This window comes from Arachis hypogaea, chromosome 17, assembly GCF_003086295.3.
Source record: "Arachis hypogaea cultivar Tifrunner chromosome 17, arahy.Tifrunner.gnm2.J5K5, whole genome shotgun sequence".
NCBI classification, from domain to species: domain Eukaryota; kingdom Viridiplantae; phylum Streptophyta; class Magnoliopsida; order Fabales; family Fabaceae; genus Arachis; species Arachis hypogaea.
The window spans coordinates 121,886,646-121,908,753 of record NC_092052.1 but is presented as its reverse complement, the minus strand read 5'-3'; the positions used below and the strand labels follow the sequence as shown (position 1 = coordinate 121,908,753).

Sequence of the window (22,108 nt, the reverse complement as noted above, 5' to 3'; positions counted from 1 at the left end):
TTGGCCATATGAAACCTTTAACCTTTTATTCATTTGTTTGTAATTTTGGTCAATTGTTTCTGGAATGAAATGAAGTAATCAACTGTTGTTGCATCTGTCTTAGTGATGTTGCTGCCATATGCTGGACATGATATTTATCTGGTTGATTTGTTTGCCTTTGCTTCATTTAGATGGGAATTACTGATGCCATTTTAAACCTAGTGAGCGCTGAGAGAAACTGATTTAAAAAATATGTATAGCACTTAAACAATGGTTTAGATTTGTGAAAATTTTAATATTGACAGAGAGTTCATAGAAAAGATTTAATAATGAAATTTCACAATTTTGAAGATATGTTTTACTAGTATGCTAAATCATTATGGACTTTGCAGTGTCCTCAGTTGTTTAAATTACTACTAAAGGATGAGAGTTATGACCATATCTTCTACCTGGCTACTTTTTGAATTATTATTTGTTCCGCTGCATCAATGGAAATTGTTTTAAATGTCTTCCGTTGTCAGATTTTTCTCTCAATCCTGTGTTTATGTTATCTTTTCTTCATTTGTTTCGAAATCTAATTCTCATTTGGTTTAAGCAACTCTTGCTTTTTTTAATTTTATTTTCTTTTATTTTTTTCTTTTAATTGGCAGCTGAAATAGAAAATTTACCGAATTGACTGTCTAATCGGCATTTGTATCCAAGTAACTAACTAACCATAACTCCATAAAGCTAAAATTATGATCTTCTCCTTTTATGGATGGTGAGAATTGAGAATTAACAATTACTATTATTATTGGTTGTCACCATTTGAATGATTTCTTTAATTATCCCCTTTTCCTTATCCATTATTTAGATTAACGAGTTTGAGAAACGACAAAATAAACCTGCTTTTTAGTTTTGCATAATTTGCTCAAATTAGCAAATGTGGATTATTATTATTATTATTTAGATTAATGAGTTTGAGAAAACGAAAAAATAAACCTGATTTTTAGTTCTGTTTTCTTGAGTTCAAGTTTATTTTAGCATGGTTGTGCTATGTGTTTCAGTTATATGATCTTAGAATTAATATTAGTTGATTTGGGTTTGTGTTTGCGAAACTCTACCACTGCTTTCTTCTTTCTTGGATGATCAGGATTCTGTTGACCACTCCTTACGTGACCTCACTTCAGGTAAGTAATTATAAGTTATCAAACTCTGAACTTTAATGTATGAAAGTGTAAGCTTCTAGCATAATAGTCCCCAACTATAGAGAAGAGACATATTTGTGCAGTGTTTTTTTTATGTGCTTGCATTAGGACTCATCACCCCATCATTATATGATGATACAGTGGGTGGCCAATTAAAATGGGATCACAGTCCATCCTATGATTTGATGTGTTGAGGGAATGAATCTAAAGTGAGTAGTGGGAGCCAGATTTTATGCTATGATGAGTTTCAAGTGAATACACAAAATGAGTTATTTTATCGCTACTTTGATGCAACAAGCATTCTCAATTTGTATTAATGTTGATCACTAGTTTTAGAGTTCCAATAAGGAATTTGGCATAAATATGTGCATGATCGCTCAAATGTTGATCGCTCAAATTGGCAAATTGGCATAAATATGTGCATGATATATAAAGAATTTGGTCTCTATTTTAAAAATATTTATTTTTATCATTTTTGCCAATTTATGTACAAACTTAAGTTTTATTTTGAATTGTGTATTTGTGTTCAGAAAGTAATGGGTCAGGAATTTTCTCATGAAGGGATTAATAGTGAGCATATATCATATGATTAGTATGAGCAGGAGGAAGAAAAACACGATAAAGTTGATGGGGATTATATGGATGAGAAAGTCACAAATGTGGAACCAATGTTCGATGATCACGGCTTTGATGAAGGGTATAACATTGACTCACTCGAAGACATTGTGATGATTGAATTTTGGAACATCAGGGATGAAGATGTATGTCATTTTCACTTTTCTGATGCCGACATTGCATTTGAGTTCTACAATAGATATACAAGGACAAGAGGCTTTATTGCTTGGAAGAATAGGACTAGGAAGAGTCATGCAGGCGTACTTAAGTTGAAGAATTTTGTATGTCATCGTGAAGGATTTAGATCACAAAATAATAATGACATTGGAAACTTTAAGAAAAAACCTACACCAGAGACAAGGTGTGGCTGCAGTGCAATGATGGAGATTCGTCTAGATGGACCTAGTGGTCGTTGGTTTATTTCTTATTTTTTTTATGAACACAGTCATCCGCTTTTGGATCCTCGATTGACTGGATTGCTTCGTGGGCATAGATTCATGTCCGAGGCTGATATTGGCCACATGATTAACATGAAAAAGGGTGGGATTAGTGTTGGGCAGATATATCAAGCATTAGCAAATCAGGCAGGTGGCTACGAGTATCTCTCTTTCACGCAAAGGGACATGTACAATAAAATAGCAAAGTAGAGGCGCCAATTACCCGGTGATGCATATGCAGCTTTGAAGTATCTACAAGATCGAGCAATAAATGACCTTTCTCTCTATTTTAATCATCACGTGGATGCCGATGGTACTTTGCGCAATTTATTCTGGTGCGATGGTCTCAGTAGGGCAGATTACTCATTATTTGGCGATGTGCTGGCTTTTGATGCTACCTATAAGAGGAATAAATATATGTGTCCATTGGTGGTATTTTCTGGTGTCAATTATCACAATCAAATGATTAGTTTTGCTGCTGCTTTAATTTGCGACAAGGAAAAAAACACATATAGGTGGTTGCTACAACAAATGAAGGTGGCAATGAATGGAAAAGCACCTGTTTCGGTTATCACGGATGGTGATCTATCAATGAAGTTCACCATTGAGAAAGAGTTTCCTAATGCACATCATAGATTATGTGCATGGCATCTGATTCGCAATGCAACAAGTAATATTGGCAAGCCCCACTTTACCTCCATGTTTAAAAAGTGTATGCTAGGCAACTATGAAATTGATATATTTCGTCAAAAGTGGTTTGAAATGGTTGAGGGATTTGGTGTCGAAAACAAGAGTTGGGTCCTAGATATGTATAAGAAGAGACATTCATGGGCAACTGCACATATAAGAGGGAAGTTTTTTGCTGGTTTTCGGACTACTTCTCGGTGCGAGGGATTAAACTCAATCATTGCAAAGTATGTCAATTCAAGGTACAATCTGGTTGAGTTCATTCAACACTTTAATCGATGTGTCGACCATATTCAGTGGAAAGAGGTCCAGGCTGACCACGCATCTGTGAATGGGAGACCCAGTATGCAAATGTGTTTTCAACAGTTAGAGAGGAGTGCTGCCAATGTTTGCACCCTATCAATATTTTATATGTTTCAACCAATCCTTGTACGAGCTGCATCAATGAAGGTAATAAATATGAGGCAAACTAGCTCTTATGTGATTTACTCTGTCGGTTTGGATTGAACGCCAAATGAGATGTGGCGTGTATTCTTTTTTGACATTGAGATGGAATTCAATTGTTCATGTATGAGAATGGAATCATTTGGCATACCTTGTGAACACAGTTTGCGTCTTGGTGCATGAAGATATAGATGAGCTTCCAAGGTCATTAGTCTTGCCTTGGTGGACCAAGACTGCCAAAGTAGGTTTGCAAAATGCGGCTGGACATAAAGGATTCTAACTAGTCCTAGGATTCTAACTAATAAAGGATCATGCAGCAGACAAAGCAAAATAGCAGAAAACCGGAACATACATAGACAAAGAGGGGAGGAATAAAAAATGAAAGGAACTCAACCACCTTAATTATCCTAGCGGTCACTTTATTCTTCAGGTTGTGCTCCTCAGTGAAGATGATTCGCCTCCCTTTTGGTGCCATAGGAATAAACAGAAAACTTCTAAGCGAAGTGGCCCATGCGTTCGCGTCGTTTGTGATTTTCGTCATTCACGCGGTCGCGTCACCGACGCGATCGCGTTTTGGGAAGAGAGTTGTGCCAGCTTGGGGCAAGAAGTGTGCTAAACTGGTCACGCGGACGCGTGATTGACGCGTTCGCGTCAGTTACACATATGGCCATCCATGCGATCGCGTGCCTGACGCTAACGCGTCATTGACGCGAACGCGTCGCTTGCGCCGCCCAGTTTTCTTTCTCTCTCTCTCTCTCTCTCTCTCCCAATCCTAATTCTCTCTTATTTTCTTATCCTTTTATTTTTTTCTTTCATTTTAATATTTGTCTCTTCTATTTTCAGTTCTTATTGAGGACAAGCAAACCTTTAAGTTTGGTGTTGACGCTGCGCTTATAGGTTTTCTAGTACAAAAGGGAGGTGAATCATCTTCGCGAAGGAGCACAACCTTAAGAATAAAGCGACCGCTAGGATAATTAAGGTGGTTGAGTTCCTTTCATTTTTTATTCCTCCCCTCTTTTTCTATGTTATGTTCCGGTTTCCTGTTATTTTGCTTTGTTTGTTGCATGATCCTTTATTAGTTAGAATCCTAGGACTAGTTTAGTTTTCCTATTGCTTTAATTCTGAAAAGATGTCTCATGTATTACTCACTGAACTTAATTTCAAATAAAAAATACAGGAGTGATATATTGCATGAGAAAGTGGGTCTATATTGAAGAATAGTCTTATTTACTTAAATGTGGTGGTATTTTCTGTGATTTTGAATACATGACATGAACAGTGCATATTTTTGATAGTGAAGTTTATGAATGTTAAAATTGTTGGCTCTTGAAAGAATGATGAAAAAGAGAAATGTTATTGATAATCTGAAAAATCATAAAATTGATTCTTGAAGCAAGAAAAAGTAGTGAAAAACACAAAGCTTGCAAAATATATATATATATATATATATATATATATATATATATATTAAAAAAAATAAAGACAAAAAAAAAGAGAAAAAGAAAAAAGCAAGCAGAAAAAGCCAATAACCCTTTAAACTAAAAGGCAAAGGGTAAAAAGGATCTAAGACTTTGAGCATTAATGGATAGGAGGACCCAAAGGAATAAAATCCTGGCCTAAGCGGCTAAATCAAGCTGTCCCTAACCATGTACTTGTGGCGTGAAGGTGTCAATTTAAAAGCTTGAGACTGAGCGGTTAAAGTCGTGGTCCAAAGCAAAAAGAGTGTGCTTAAGAACTCTGGGCACCTCTAACTGGGGACTCTAGCAAAGCTGAGTCACAATCTGAAAAGGTTCACCCAGTTATGTGTCTGTGGCATTTACGTATCCGGTGGTAATACTGGAAACCAAAATGCTTAGGGTCACGGCCAAGACTCATAAAGTAGCTGTGTTCAAGAATCATCATACTGAACTAGGAGAATCAATAACACTATCTGAATTCTGAGTTCCTATGGATGCCAATCATTCTGAACTTCAAAGGATAAAGTGAGATGCCAAAACTGTTCAGGATTACAGTTGTAAACCCCACTATAAGAAGAGACATGGGCTTAATCGAACTCTCATTCTCATGCAAATTCACATCCTAAGCTTATATTAGTGTTGGTTGCTTGAGGACAAGCAACAGTTTAAGTTTGGTGTTGTGATGCGTGAGCATCTTTCCTATCTTTTCTTAGTGAATTTGCATCTAAATTGTTGAATTTAATTAAGAATTAATTATATTTTAGCCACTATGGATGCTATTTTGAGTTTTGTGCAATACTGTTTATTTTAGGTAGCAATTGGCGGAATTTGATGGAGTTTCTGCAGAGAAAGAGAAGAAGCCAAGGAGATGACCAGCGAATACCGACGCGGACGCATGGCTCACGCGACCGCGCGGAATGGAGGAAATCGAAATGACGCGATCGCGTGCCTGACGCGAACGCGTGGACGATGCGGACGCGTCACATGAGCGATCTGCAGAAAACACAGAAAAACGCTGGGGGCGATTTCTGGGCTATTTTAACTCAATTTTCAGCCCAGAAAACACAGATTAGAAGCTGCAGAATGGACAGAACAAGTGGTCCCCACCCATCAACTGAAGATCTGTTAATTAATTCAAATTTAAATTCAAATCTTAAATTAGGAAAAGATATTATTTTAATTTTTAGTTTTAGATATTAGATTTTTAAATTTATTAGGATTAGTTATAAAAGGAGGAAGCTTTCCTTCCTTTGTAAGAGGTCCTGGGGAGGATCCCATTCCATCCCAATTTACAATCCTTATTTTCTCTTTTCCATGAGCAACTAAACCTCCACTGTTAAGGTTAGGAGCTCTATCTATTGTATGGATTGATTTTATTGTTTTTCTATTTTAATTCATGTTTTGATTTATATTTCAATAATTGTTTTCGTTCTTTATTTTATGAATTTGAGTGGAACGGAAGTATAACCCATGTTCTATTTGAGTTCTTGTAAAACTTGGAAAAGCTTTTCACTTGAACAATAGCTTGAAAACATATTATCCTGAATTTCTAATTGTTTGTATTTAACGGGATACGTGACATATAATCCCTTTATTTTTGGACAATTAGGATTCTTGTGGCATATAAACTGGAATTTGATCATCACCCTCTAATTGGAATCAATTGACCAAGGAATTGGCAGTTGATGAATTTTAGAGGAGACTAGGAAGGTCTAAGGAATTAGGGTCTAGTCACAAATAGTTTGCCATGAATTAAATCTTACATGATTAAAATTAGTTAATAAGAAAAGTCAATCCGAAAAATAGATAACTCTGAAACCTTAACTGTTTCTTCATATTTTATTCCTCACCTATTCACCTGCATGTCTTCAAACTCTTCTTTAATTTTTTATGCTTTTGAACTTCCAAACACTATTTTCTGTTTGTCTAACTAATCCTATCAAACACTATTGTTGCTTAATCCATCAATTCTCGTGGGATCGACCCTTACTCACGTAAGGTATTACTTGGTACGACCCGGTGCACTTGCCGGTTAGTAAGTGTGGTTGTAAATACCGCACCAGTCATGATCCTCCATATGTAATGACACGTCATCCTAAGTATGTTTGAGCACAATGGTTATTTATTTTACTTAGTTAAAATGAGCCAATCAAGATTTTGACTTATCGCAAATGATGGTGGAAGGGACCAAACATTCTTTAATTTTTTTTACGTTAATATTTGATTTATCTTCAATGACATCAGCTTTATTATCAGTTCAGACACTTACTTTCCAGGTACGAGACAAAACAGATTTTCTCTGGTTGCAATTGTGTCGTGAATATGAACGAAATCCTCTCTAACACAAAGCCACCATGTTAGACACAGAGATAACTAAAATTAAAAATAAAATATGGCAAAAAAAATCTTACGCTATATCATTATCGGCAGCAAAGATGTACATACCCATATTGACCAAGTCCTCACTCAACCTCATATCTTGTGGTGGTTTGAATGAACAATTAAGATTCTGGACAAAACAAAGAGGTTATCCACAATATACATATTTGAATACTATTTCCAAAAATTATTTGTAACTATATGAAATACCTTTAGAATAGAAGTTGACTTGAAAGCCATTTTTTGTTGTTTCACATAGCTCGTTAACCGTGCATTGTCTATGTTGAAAGTTAAAGGCCCTTTGTGTACTCTCGTTTCCGCCAGCTTGCTTGATAGTTGAACTTTGTGCTCAAGTTTTGGCATTTTAGTTGGTCGTGTGAATGCCCTATTTTGGATAGTTGGTGGATTATTGACTCTTGCCAATTTGTCCTTTTGCCTTACAAACTTACTCGGATGTTCTTGCACAGCTTTATGGATTTTGCTATTTGTTTGAAAATTCAATCTTGACTTTGGCTTCGACTTTCCTTCTCCATCGACGCATGTTTGCATCCCTTTGCAGAACGATGGTGGCAGATTGTGCAAAATCTCAACGTCCTTATTTTCGTCGGATAAATCCGTAAACACACAATTTTCGGACTTTACTTGCAACGGACAAGAGTTCTTCTTTGTTACATCACCACAGGATTTATTCTTCATCTCGTGTAGGTCCGCATGATCGGATTCCTCATGATACTTCTCATCAATTTTACATTGAAGGGTGGTTAGCTTATCAAGTGACTTCTTCGCTATCCACATTGCTTTTTCCATCTCATCAACTCTCTTGGATAAAGACTACATTATAAAGAGAAAATTAGCATTAGTATATATAAATAACATTGTAATTTATCATGAGTTGGGTATATTACCTCTATTGCATGTAATATTTGTTTCAATGGAGAAGTTTCAATAATGTCCATCGAAGAAGATCCAATGTGATCGTCTATTACTTTTTTTTCCATTGCTCTACTAAATTGTAATTTTAGTTTTAATAAAGATAGTTAATAGTGTTCTATGTTTGAGTGTTTATATATAAGAATAAAAGATAATTTTTATCTTTTATTCTTTTTATCTTACTCTAATTAGATAATTTTTTTTAAAAAAAAAGATAAAAATAAAATATTTTTAAAATTATTATTATTTTTATCTTATCTTATCTTTTGTAACCTAATTTGCTATATATTCATCCTAAGGAGTTATATGGTGCAAACAAAATACTATCTGAGTGTAGTAAAATATTATTCCAATGAAAAATATGCAGGTCAAGAATATGTTTAACGATCTAACAAAAAGGATCGATGACTTAGAATCGGTAATTCATGTTCTACACCAAAAGATTGATGTTATCATGGCACAACATATAACTTCCACAAATAGTAGTTCGATATTAGATCCTGTTATAGTAGTGATCTTACTAGTATCTTACCAATTCAACCCAACAACTTATTCCATTCAGATATCACTCGTGAAGCAACAACTCCATCTAATGGACAACCACATGTTAGAGTAGGAGCTGTACTGCCAAAGGTAACCTTATATTTTTTCTTCTTTCTTTTACTTTTTTGTTTTTTTCCTTTATTTTTTAGTTTAATACTTGAAACTATTTTTTTAACTGCAGTGGTAGACACTTATTGCATTTGAGCCTACACCTTTGATGATGTTAACCGAGCTTCAGGCTAATGTTGCAGCCTATATTTTTTTGGATACATTAGATCCGTATGTGTGATTTATTTTTATGTGTAATATATAATAGTTTATAAATTCTATGTTTCTCCTGGCTAACCATTTTATGACTTTGACAGTTTTGAAGAGTTGGTACCCATTTTGCAATACAAGTGACCAATTTGTTTTCCATTAATATACTATTTTATTTTTTTAATGTTTATAATGATTTAAGGTTAATTGCAGGTTTTTATCCCTATCTGTGAGGAACTACATTGGTATTTGGTTATTGTTGACTTTATGAGTCGTTGTCTAATCTTATTGGATTCACTGCCTTGTGTCAGAAAACATGAACAACGCAAAAGGAACGCAATTAAAGTGGTAATTATTTGTTCTAAATCAGTACTCAATCATCTTGAATCGCTTAACAATTTAACAATTTAAATAACCGCTTGTTGTTACTAGTACTCTTATTCCATTTAAATCATGTACAATTCACTCTTGTACAGACAACTTATTTAGAAGCAATGTTAGATGATCATATTTTTTATGATTATAAGTTTAAAGTTATAGATTGCTCCACTTTTTGGCCTATCACACCTTTTGGCCTACCCACCCAAAAAAATAGATCGTAAGTCTTCTCAATTTTTTTTATTGAATATCATAACAAATTCAATAGTTTATATCTTATATGTATATAATAACTATTTGTTGAATACTTTATATCTTAGGAATGATAGCAGAGTTTGGGTGACTAGTTGGATGAGAGAATGTACTTTACGAGATGACTTCAATATTCAGGTAATATTTATAACAAAGTATTTTTAACATAATTTTTTCAACATACTTCTAATTAGAATTATATTATTGATGCTCTAATCAGATTAACGACTTTACACGAATAAGACTTGCCGTGGATTTGGTTTTAGAGGAGTACAACAATTTATGTCTCGTAATCCAAGAGAATGCTTGGAAATATAGGAGCACGGTGGAAGCAGAGCATGAAGATATTTGGGAGTGAGGAATTATCTTTTTGGATATTTTTGCTATTTTCTTTGAAAGACAAATTACTAAGCTATTTTTCATGAGTTTATACACTAATTTATCCTTCTTCTACATATTACAATTCTATATTACTAAGTTCTTATATTGGTTACTAATTATTGCTGAGTATGATAAATACAATATAACTTGATCCAAAAAATGAACAAGAGTGAAACATATCCTAGATTTATAAGATATAATTGATCTATTTTAAGCCATTGTTAAAAAATATAATAGAAAGTTAAAAAATACAACACCAAAGCTATATTTCATAGCAATTGAACCTTCAACTTTAACTCGACTTTTTCAACTAGAGAAGTAAACGAAAAACAAAAGCTACCAAGAAAACGAACTCACTTCTTTATCCATATTATTAACAAGTACTAAAGAGAGACAAAAAGGAAGAAAATACAGGCTTGCTCGCTACAAAACTTCCAACCAATATCAATCCAGAATTTGCTATAAATAAAGATCAAGAAATGCATTTTTAGTTTCTAATTCTGAATGGGGGTGTACTTTGCAGCTTTCATCAAAGTCGTTGCACTTCTATGTCCATAATATATGAAAAAGGTTTCATCCATTGATCATAAATGGCTACAGTCCAAGTTCAGAAGGTAGCTGACACCATCTTGGCATTTCCTCATAAAAAATGTAGGTCAAGGGTGATATAAGAACGCCACTGCCACCAATCTGCATTAAACGAATGTAATCAATATGAAAATGAGTATGAGAATCATAGATGAAAGGAAATTCACATAGTCACTGTTTTATACCAAGTCCATGTAGTAATGCTAGCCACTGCTAGTGACAGTAATACATCATGTAGACTAACATTTTATCCCAAACCAAGGTCCAATTTGAATAAATAACTTAAATAAGTTCTTTTGAAAGAAGAGTTTAAAGTAGAAGGACTTTTATTAATAGCAGCTTATAAATAAGTTATTTTGTATCTTGATTTTTAGTTGTAGAAGTACTTATTTTAAAGTTGTAGCGTTTGGATAAATAACTCAAAAAATACAATTTTTCTACACAAGAAAATATATATTAAAATAACGATGATAACAAATACTTTTCAATATTGAATGTTGATTTTAAATAATTTAATCACTAAGATTACAATCAATTATGCAATTGATTCTTTATTTATTCTCTTATTAGTTCTATTTTTCTAGCACTTTCAGTATTTAGTTTTTCCTATGTAATATCATCAGAAACTGGTTCTTCTACTTCACCTCACCCATAAGGGTGTTCTTGTATGTGGTGAATAGCAAAAAAATTCTTTCACAAAGATCTTGATGGCAATGCTAAAGAAATTATTGTGTAGTTAGTGTTTGCTGTTTTATTGTGTATGATATGGTAGGTAAAAATAAAAAACAAATGTGAAATGTGTGTGAATGCATATTTTGTTGCTGTTTTCTTCTTTTTAATCCTATTAGAACTCCCTCCTCCTTTATTGGGGTCAAGTATTTGCTATAACTAATTATAAAAATAATACACTACCAAAAACACGGGAGTTACCAATGGGAAGGTACCCACGAACGAGAAACAGTGGCAAAGTTCAATGACCGTGGTAACTAATTGCAACGTATTATATCTCTATGGCCAAATTTTGCGGAGTTTTCCGACGTTCTCGTTTGTCCGTGGCCAATTTGAGATAGGTTTCTCATTTGCCACAGACCCAGTGATCAACGTGACAAAATGGAACGATGTCTACTTCCAATTCCGCGCTTAATTTGGTCATTCCCTCTAACCCTTTCAAAATATTTTTATACAGTTCATCTTTTTCTTAAATTTAAATCGTAATTAACCTCAGATAAATATTAGGGTGCAATTTTTTTTAGGAATCCTGATAGTTGGTTTCTTCTCCTTCCCAATGCTGCCATTGAGAATTTCTAAGGTATGTTAATTATTTAATTTTAGATGTTATTCATGATTTACAATTTTCACACATTCTGCTAAAATGGTTAATTTTCGCTTCTTGATTCAATAGTAATTTCTCAGTGTGGTTATGTTGTTCATTAGCGATACAAAAATTAGATGCGGATCATGATTTGTAATTTCACTCTTTCTTTCATTTTTACCATGCACATTTTTTCTGTCGATGTTCTTTCTGGCCAAATGCAATTTATTCTTTCCTATTTATTTATGGTGGTTATGTTTGTATTTATTACCCTTTAATTTTTTATTATTTATTTATGGTGGAATTAAATTTTGATCCTATTTGAGATGCATACTTGAGAGTACAGATACAATAGTCACTACAATCATCATCAAATTATTAGAAGAGAATTCAATGCTACAATAATCATGATCCATGTTATATAGGTTAAAATTATAAGAAGAGTACAAAAGAGTACAAAAAGAAACTAATTTTATAAATTACTTGTGACTAAAAATTACTTTTTATATCAGTTATATTTTTTCATATATATGATGGATCATTATTGTAGCATTGAATTCTCTTTCAATAGTTTGGTGATGATTGTTATGACTCTTGTGTCTGTATTCTTAAGTATGTAAATCAAAATTTAACTCCACCATAACTAAATAGTAAAAAATAAAAAGGTAAGAAATACAAATAATAAAGAACATACAAAATTTCTTTATGGTCAGGTTTTAATTCTGTCTTGAATTTCATCTTTAACTCTTAATTTTGATGGCTACTTCTATATACAATGATAATATGTTAGTATAGTTTAACTCCTTCTGATGAGGAGCATGATTTGAATTGGGGTGTGAAGTGAATGAGAACTAATTTTTTGTTAGTATATTTCAATGATTTTTCAATCTTTTATTTGTTTATATGAATCTGATTAATTTTCCTAATTATAAAAAATATGGCTAATTATGCTTTTAAATCTTGATGTATTTGTTACTATTTAGGTCACACAAAATGACAATCGCACGACCTTGCAGAAAAGATTCGACCTGGATTACTATGGAAGAGCGTGACTTGCTTGAATGCTGTGGAAGCATCAAATTTGCATCGGAGATGGCTTCTGCTTCTCCATTCTCCTCGTTGCAACACACACTCGATGTGGCCTCCGATATTTGGTGTAACAAGATTAATGTGCATTCTTGGCGGATGTCACAGCTCTCACTGGCTGACGCTGTTGTACCTCCTGCCTGTGCCCACCTCCTCCGATCTCAGACCTCGCACCTCTGGCAGCCTCCGACAGTGCACTTTAGGTGACCTTCACAGTCGTGCTTTGCGCTCACATGTCGCAGCTCTTACTCGGTCACACTGCTCAACATCCTTGTCGTCAACAACATGAACTTCTGCATGTTTTTTTTCCAAATTTGATCCTTTGTAAATTTTTATTTTATCTGGTATTTCTGTATTTCAGAAAAAATGAAGGGATTAGATGATAGTTTAGAAATGGACATGTGTCTGTATTATTTGGTTTGATGTTGTAATGAATTATCCTTTTATTGCCTGCCTCGTATAGAGCATCAATAGCAAATCCAAGATCGGCACAATACTAGCAGCAACCTAGCACTTGAATCCCTAATACGGTAATTTTCTCTCTAACATGATGCATATTATGTGTGACGTTTTAAGCAAATAGTTTGATATCACTAACACATAATGGAATCGTAGTCATCATTACTACATTGACGGGGATTTTTTCTATATTAGGCTTTTCAATTTACTTATATAATAAAATGAATGCTAATCCCATTTAGTGATATAAAATTTACTTCTATTAAACTAGTTACTATGAAAGTGGATATAGTTGTTCATATTTTCAAAATTTTTTATTTACTGCAAAAATTTCCTTTCATCCCTCGAATTATTGATTTAAGCTTTGATTTTATTATATATTGTTGTTATCTTCTCTTGCATGATCACGGCAAACTACTCAAACCTTGACCAGGAAGACCTTAAATAATTTATCATTTATGCGGCACAAATTGTAATTTTCAGTAGCACTTACATCGTTAACTTTATTCACATTGCTCATATGATAGGCAGTATCTTGCGACATTCCTCATGAATCATATATTCTTGAATCTAGTTATATGAGTCAGTACTCTTGATGTTCATGTTTGGGTTTAATACTTAAGAGATTATAGAAGGTCAGAGGAACATTATCCAACCGAATCAAATATATATTTACCATTTTCTAAGCAAGAAATCATTGATTTAGTATGGTTGGACATGAGTGATTTCTTTCAATTATTAATGATGAAACTTTGAAAATATTCTGAATTTGAATTTAAGTTTGACTTGTTAAATATGCTCTATAATTGACTTACTAAATATGCTGTATTGAATTATGCTTAGTAATGTTTAATATAGTTAAATGTAGAGACATTTATGAAACTTTTTTTTATGTTATTTGACTTCTTGTGTTTCAATTATATGAACTATTTTATGTCACTATTTTATTTAATTTTTATTTTTTCTGAATTCTTTTTACGCTGTCTATGACTTTGTGTTGCAGGCATTTAGTATACTATGAAGCATAAACGTAATATTTTCAGACAATCAATCCTTGAAGAGCTACGAAGACAAAGTGAAGACATAAACTTGAGTTCGGAAGATGGGTTGGAACAAATAAGTCTCAATGATGATGGGAATAAAATTTCAGAGACGGAGATGTTAAATCAAAGTGGTGTTGATGTACTAGAACCTGTTGCACCTAAGAATAAAAGAGATGAAAATGAGCCAGTGCTTGTGAAGGTCAAAGATAGGTTTATTCAAACTCTAACTTCTCTTTGAGTCCAATTTATTGACTTTGTGCTGGCTAGTTTTTTTTCTCATCTTGTTTTTTTAATTTACACAACTCAGTTTTTGTTCCCTTTAGTTTTGGTTTCTTCTATGTTTGCTCTACACAAAGCATATTTGTGAATTTCCTATCTTCTCTTGGATATGTGTAACTATAAATATATTTTAAAATTATTGGATGGTGAATTCTATGGTGTAGAATGTAATTTTTTTCTATACATATAGAAGTTAGGTGGAAATTTTTAAAAATGGACACCTGTTGTATTGTACTCTATGTCCAATCAGGTCTTGAAGTCTCTTGGCTAATCAATAGGATAGTTTGCAGTAATTTGTCTCTTTATATTAAGTATTAACTGAAATTAATTTTTGAATGGAAGTGTTAATTAGGCGGTTTAATTTTTTTTGTAAGTTAAAAATTTGGACCATACTTGAATTTGGACTTAAATAAGTCCCTGCTTTTCATTGTTATGGTTAATTAATTATTATAGTTTGTTATTTATAACTTTATCAATTGTCCCTGATCAAAGAAAAAGAAAATACCAATAGTCACCTTTCATTATTTTAATCAAAGACAAAATAAAATAAAACATTAAAAAAAAATGATTTTAGAAAATGAATCACGATGTGGCTTTATTAAATTCTTATCATTCTTTTTTAGAAATTATTAGTATTTTTTTATTTTAATACGAATTTTAGTTTCTTTAATTTTCTTCTCTCAGATTTATGTCAGAATTTAATTTTATTGAGAAATCTAATTTCTATTATATATTGTTATTATCCCAGACAATCATACTTAGATTGTAAGATTATTTGTATCAATGGCTACTATTATATACTAAAATAATGATAAATAATAAATAAAAGAAAGAAAGAAAGAGAAAGGCTATATATTTATGAAGAGGGATTCAGAGTTTTAGATATGATAGTTCTATCTGTGTTATGTGTATTTTTATTGATTGAGAACAATAAATGTTATTAATGACATTTTAATTCATTCGGCATTCAAGTTGGTAGAATAGCCTTGAACCATATAATCTAATTTCCTGTTTCATTAAAGCCGCACTTGTTTAATTGTGTGTGTGTGTGTGTGTGTGTTGTGCAATTAATTTTTGTCATTTATACCGTTTTGTTTTTCTTTTTTTAATTTTGGTTTAATTTGACTTGACGTTCTTCCATTAATTCAGACACCTCTACTGAAGAAATCATCACTCGCAAGATGACAGCGATTCAAGATTGGACCTTGAAAAAAAGTGAAAAAGTTATGATGGAGTTGGATGCAGATGGACAAGGTCGAGATAACGGCTCGAACCCGTTTGTGAGATTTCTTGGTCAAGTAGCTCGTCGAATTATATTTTGTCCCATATCAATCAAAAGATGGGATAAGACAAAAAGACGGTGGAAACTTATTGAAGTAAGTTTATTTCACTTTGATGTGCATTTTTATTGATTTGTTGTCATCCTAATTTAGCTCCTAGCTTGCCTCTATTTAGGTTTGCATTTTCTGTTTATTATTGTTATTTCTTATTAAAAAGAAATTGTGTAAGAGCTGAAATCTTAGTGTAGATAGATTCATTTGGAGGTACTTTAAGTAAGCTATAACAAGATGCCATTGCCTATGTTTTATGAATTGATTAGGTATTACACAGGTACTGCTGCAGGTTATATGCTATTGCTATCAATATTATCAAGTTAGTTGCATTTCATTCTTAGGAGTTAGGATACACTTCCTGGATTTCTTTTCCCATTCCAATTGCTAATTTCATGAATGTTTTGAAATTAATATTTGGAATTCGAAATACTTGAGAGAAAAATTTTGTTAAGATATATAGTTGTCTCAGTTTGATGAAAATTGATAAAATTACAATCAGAAAAACTTTAGCTCTACCCTAGCAGAATTCAAAAGGGGCTATGTATTTGAGGTGGTGAGTTTTCTTGCAACTAGGCTTGTATATTGGATTCCTTCCTTTTTTTGTTCACACATGTTTATGATCACATTACAGCAAGAATGTTCATTATAAAAACTTATAAGTAGGTGTTTGTTATGCATCATCCATTTAATCTTTTTTCTTTTCAAATATCTGCCGTTCGGGCTAGACAGCTTTCTGACACAACATTGTGTTATAGTACACTGTTATGAATGTTTCAGAAGTGGATAAACTACAATAAACACGGGTTAGGATTAGCTTTAAAAAGTCTTTTTTTTAAAATATTATCTCTCTAAGATATAATCTGCAGTATGGTTATCAAATCGCATATTTTTTAATAATTGATCTCCTCTATGAAATATTTCAAGAAAAATTTTGAGTTTGATTATGCTGCTGGCGTCAAATGGGCTCTGAAGACCTTAGGTGATAGATGGAAGGCCCATAAGTATAATTTACGAGGAGAATACTTCTTTCCTAACAAAAAAAGGCAGAAATTCTGGCTGCAAATCCCTCAGACATATCGCCTGTTGAATGGACTGCTTTTGTGGATCATTATATGGATCCTAAAACAAAGGTAAATAATTAATCTATGCTTTTTTATTTTTTATTGAATATTTATTATAGATATCTGATAACATTTATTTACTAGTTTCTTGTTCTTGAAAATCATAGAAACAATGTTTGCAAAACGCCAGAAATCGTGAGAAGCTTATAGTTTCACATGCCGGTGGAAGTAAAAGCAATGCTAGAAGAGTAACTCAGATGGTATTATTTTTTTTATTATTGAGTCTAGTACCGTTATACTATTCCTATAAAATTAGCGGTTTTAATTAAATTTGTGATTACCTTTAATATTCTATTTATTGTATTAGGAGAAAAATTGGGAAGGTCTGTATGTCGAAGCGAGATTATTTTATCAACTTTGCTAAAGAAAGATGGGAGTTATGTAAGCGGGGAAGGACAACGATTAGCTGTGAGTGTCTCAATTTTTGTTTATATGGCTATATATTTTTTTATATGCCTTGATTATGTCAATACTCTACTCCAATGCGATGTGCATTTGTTTGTAGGAAAAAATAGCAGAGCATTTGTCTGAAGATCAAGAGCGTGCTGCCACTGAAGGTATTCATTCAAAAGTCTTGGCTCATCCGGATGATGCAATTGGAAAAGTTTGTGGTCTTGGGAATGGTAAGTGAGTACGTGGCTTTAGTAATGCTGCATGTCCCAGTGGTTTTGGTAAGTCAAAGCGCATCTTTGGAGGGGCAATATGCGGAGGTCCTAGCAGTACATCGCAACAGCATGTTGCAGATTTAGAGAGGCAACTTCAAGAAGCTAAAGATCAAGGGGCAACTCTCCACAGATTTCTACAACAAAAATACGGTGATGAAGTACCTACCTTCTCTGATTTTGTGCCACACATTCAGTCAGAATGATACCTCATGTCATGTTTATTTTAATTTTAATTTATATCTAGTTTATACTGTTATTAGAGATACTTTTATTTTTTGTCGTACAGAATTATAGAACTTGATTTTTTTTATTTCTTTACTATATATATGAACAATGCATATGCTTTAATTTACCGTTATTACTTATTTTGCTATTTTTTTTGTTTTAATAGTTATTATCGTTGCTTTGATTGTTTTTATTGTTAAAATATTATTTTAATATGTTAGTATATATATATATATATATATATATATATATATATATATATATGCAATATCAATTTTAAAAAAAATATTCAATTGGTAATTATGGTTGAGAGTTTTTTTTTTAAATTAAAAAAAATTAGCTACGGATTTATGTGTTGGTAAATAGCCCATAATATTGGCCACGGAAAAAAACGTGGAAAAAAAATCCAGCCTGTCAAATATTTTTTGTGCATGTTTTTTTTTTACCACAGAAAAACCATGGCTAAATAACCCAACAATGTTTACCCACAGAAAAAATGTGGCAAAAAAGCCCAACCTGTCAATATTAGCCACGAAAAAATTGTGGCAAAACTATACTTGTTGGTTACACTGTTGTCATTTAGCCACAGTTCAGAGTGTGGCCAATAACGTAAAAACCGTGGCTATTCAGATGTCTTCATGGGTCATAAAACTGTGGCTAACCGGCTGAAAACCGTGGCTAACTGAAAAGGTGTCGCCCTTGTTAGCCACGGAAACGTATTCGTTGTTAACGCTTAGTTGCCACGGATTTTCTTGATTTTAGCCACGGTTTTTTCCGTGGCTAATCACCGCATTTCTGGTAGTGATAGCAAGCTGTACAAAAAGTTGTGCATTAATTTTTTGAAAAATTAAGAGCTTTTCTTTAAAATGGTGCTAAACACGCGTATTGTGACTTTTCATAATTCAAAAATAAAAAAAATAGCTTTTGCTACTTCCCAAACAGGCTCCAAATATAATTGGGTTATTTGGACTTGTGTCATTCAGAATAACAAGGCTTCATATGAAATCCAAAACAGATGCTTTGAAAATAATGTAAAAGCTCACCGCTCTTAGCTGCTGTATAGACTTGTATAGTGCCTTCTTGGGTACACTTATCACTATGGCATAGTAGTCTGCTTTCACCTTCCTATCCCGTTTCCAAAAAACAAGACTTATAGTGCGTCCCTGCAAAAGATAATCACCTGTTCCTCTTAAAATTGAGAACAAATTGTAGTGAAAAAATAATGATACTACTTATAGTATATGACAAACTTTGCTAACGCAAAAAGCAAATGCAGTAAGGAAAGCTCCCACCAGCGAAGAAAATGAAAAATGAAAGTAAGGGATTCATTCCAAATCACACCTGGAACCCATATAATGATGGTTGACTCAATACTTTCTTAGCTACTTCCTCTGCACTGCTTCCCTTCATGTTTGCAGTGACCTGCCAAGTACAAAATTAGCAAATACAATGAAAATGGCATCAGACATTAGATTTTGAGCAATGAGATACACAATGAATTATATGCACCGAAAACTGCCCAATGGCCCTCAGATGTGCCTCTAATCTTTCTAGTATCTCATGTGTCATTTCCAGTACTCCTGTCCGTTGGATCATTAATTTTCTGCTTGCAACAAGAACAGCATGGAGGAAATTCAATTGTCAGATTGAGAGATAATTTATCAAGGCAAATGCAGAAGTAGTCATCCGGAGGCTGGAACTTCATATTGTTCTTGAGACTAATAGATCATGATAGTCAAGGCTAAAAATAAAAGTTAATGGTTGCTAACCTGGCTTTCCAACACAGTTCTACCTTCAATTTCCTTCAAATTATTTTCTCTCAGTGTGGTCCCACTACTCACTAGGTCTAAGAAGGCATCAGCAATTCCCATTTAAACGAAGCAAAGGCAGAAAAATCAACTAGATAAATATCATGTCCAGCATATGACAGCAGCATCACTAAGACTGATGCAACAACAGTCGATTACTTCATTCCGAAAACAATTGACCAAAATTACAAACAAATGAATAAAAGGATAAAGGTTTCATATGGCCAAGCAATTAATTACTTCACTTCAACCATGTATTAAGATGTAGAATGCAGATATAATATATATCAACTGAGACATCACAAACCCCAATGAGTATGAAAAACTGTTAAGTTATAATGCAGCACAGTCCATTTTATGGTTGATAATAAAAAAGCATAAACAAAAAACTGTTAAGTTCTAGATATTATATTTTACCACCAATAATGGCTCTAGTCTCATTGTTCATGTTCTGTTCAAATTCTATGTACAGCTCTTAACTTGCATGAGGAGCAATTGTTGTTTTGTCAGCAGAAGACACATTTTCAAATAGTGCATATAAGTATTATCATTAGTTCTTATGGCTTTTTATTCAAACCATAAGGAAAAAATAAATAAAAAATAGATACTTAAGATATTGGATTAGACATGGATAACTATAGTTTCATTATAAGAAGAAACAACACATATGAACTAGAAAAATAGAAGAAAAATAGAAACACTGATAAACAATTGAAATAAAGTTTCTTCTAACATATATCAAACACATAAATTGAAATTAAACTTCATTCAAATTAACAAAAAAAACTTGCCATAGAAAAAGCAATAAAACAAAATATTGTATTATCATTGAAAAATATTTTAATAGTGGTTAATCATACTCCCACATAGGGACAAGAATAAGTTACTAACACTAGCAAGTAGTACATCATAAACAAATTTCAATAGAGAGCATTTTCAATGGCTTACCCTTTGAATAGCCACATTCCCTTCTGGGATGACAGTGATGGTCTGGGACACTACAGAAGCCAACTCACTTGGTAGATTCCTGATCAAACAATTTAAAACAACAGCCTTAGCATACACATGTCTTACGAAGTCAATAAAATCTCAGATACATTGGGGACTCTGCATTTGTACACGCGGGGATTATAGGATGTGTTTACTCATACAATATGAATATGAATGAAAAATTTAAAAAAAAAAAAGCTGCAGACTTTAGAAATTCAGTATCTTACTCTTCTCCATCAAGTTCATTTATCAAGCATAACAAATCGGTAAATCAAATCAATGCATTAAACCAAAAAGTTAACATTCAGAAATTTAAACTATATACGTCACAACTTTATGCTAATAGATTCAATATTGTGACTCCTAGTGCTTCCTAAGTATTAAGATTATCAATTCTACTCAGATGAGGAAGCCATTAAGAGAAGGAAAGACTTAAAAAGTGGTGAGAGACGCATAAATCAATGGTCTCACCCGTATCAAGAGAATCAATCAGGTATCTATTTCACCCGGAAGCGTGTTGCGCCGGTGGCGGCAGCGTGTTGTGCGGCGGGGTCGGTAGTGTGTTGCACGGCGGCGGAAGCAGGTTACGGCGTCGTCTAAGACGTGTTCCAGCGGCAATGATAAGCGAACAAGAGATACAGCAGAGGAAGAGGATGAGAGAATGGCAGTGATTGAAAGATGAGGAAAAACCCTAGCAGACCAAATGCTTCTCTTCTCTGAATTTGAAATTAAAAGGAAAATGAAAAAAAAGTGTAAAAAGCAAAAATTTGATGGATTAATATCTAATTATTAATTTTTCCAAAAAAAAGGATGGAGTATATTTTGTAATTATTTTGTTGGTGGTTAATCATACTCCTACATAAAAGTAGAAGTAAGGAATCCATGGCCATAAAAATTAACTTGTACTTATAAAAATTTAAAAATTTAATATAATTTAATATAATTGTCAAATTTATCCTTAACAAATTATTGGTGTCAAATTTTATTTATGATCAAAATCCTCTTTCTATTTATATATTTTATAATTATTTTAGATGTTAAAATTTATTTTAGTAAATACAATTGTTATTTGTGAGATAATGCCAGATTTGGTAACACAGAGTGCTTTTGTGCAGAATAGAAAGATACATGATAGGATTTTGATTGCATGTGAAACTGTGCAATGGCTGAAGTTAAGGAAAAAAGAGCTCGGCAATTATTAAACTAAACTTCCAAAAAGCTTATTATCAGATCAAGTGGAACTTTGTGGATATTGTTTTGCAAAAGATGGG

The 22,108-nt window shown here is 32.9% G+C and overlaps 2 protein-coding genes across 2 annotated transcripts; one reads left to right on the top strand and one right to left on the bottom strand.

Moving 5' to 3' along the window:
- The first annotated feature begins 1,804 nt into the window (after positions 1 to 1,804).
- On the top strand, positions 1,805 to 3,629 carry LOC112763780 (protein FAR1-RELATED SEQUENCE 5-like). The gene is made up of 4 exons (XM_025809366.1): positions 1,805 to 2,142; positions 2,227 to 2,369; positions 2,460 to 3,248; positions 3,514 to 3,629. The coding sequence occupies exons 1-4, from the start codon at positions 1,805 to 1,807 to the stop codon at positions 3,627 to 3,629; spliced, it is 1,386 nt and encodes a 461-aa protein (XP_025665151.1).
- Positions 3,630 to 10,521: 6,892 nt separating this feature from the next.
- On the bottom strand, positions 10,522 to 19,910 carry LOC112765946 (ATP phosphoribosyltransferase 2, chloroplastic-like). Its single transcript, XM_025811815.1, has 5 exons — positions 19,809 to 19,910; positions 19,549 to 19,662; positions 19,381 to 19,461; positions 19,083 to 19,202; positions 10,522 to 10,617 (listed from the first exon to the last, which is right to left on the bottom strand). Exons 1-5 carry the CDS (start codon positions 19,908 to 19,910, stop codon positions 10,522 to 10,524), a joined length of 513 nt encoding a protein of 170 aa, XP_025667600.1.
- Positions 19,911 to 22,108: the final 2,198 nt, after the last annotated feature.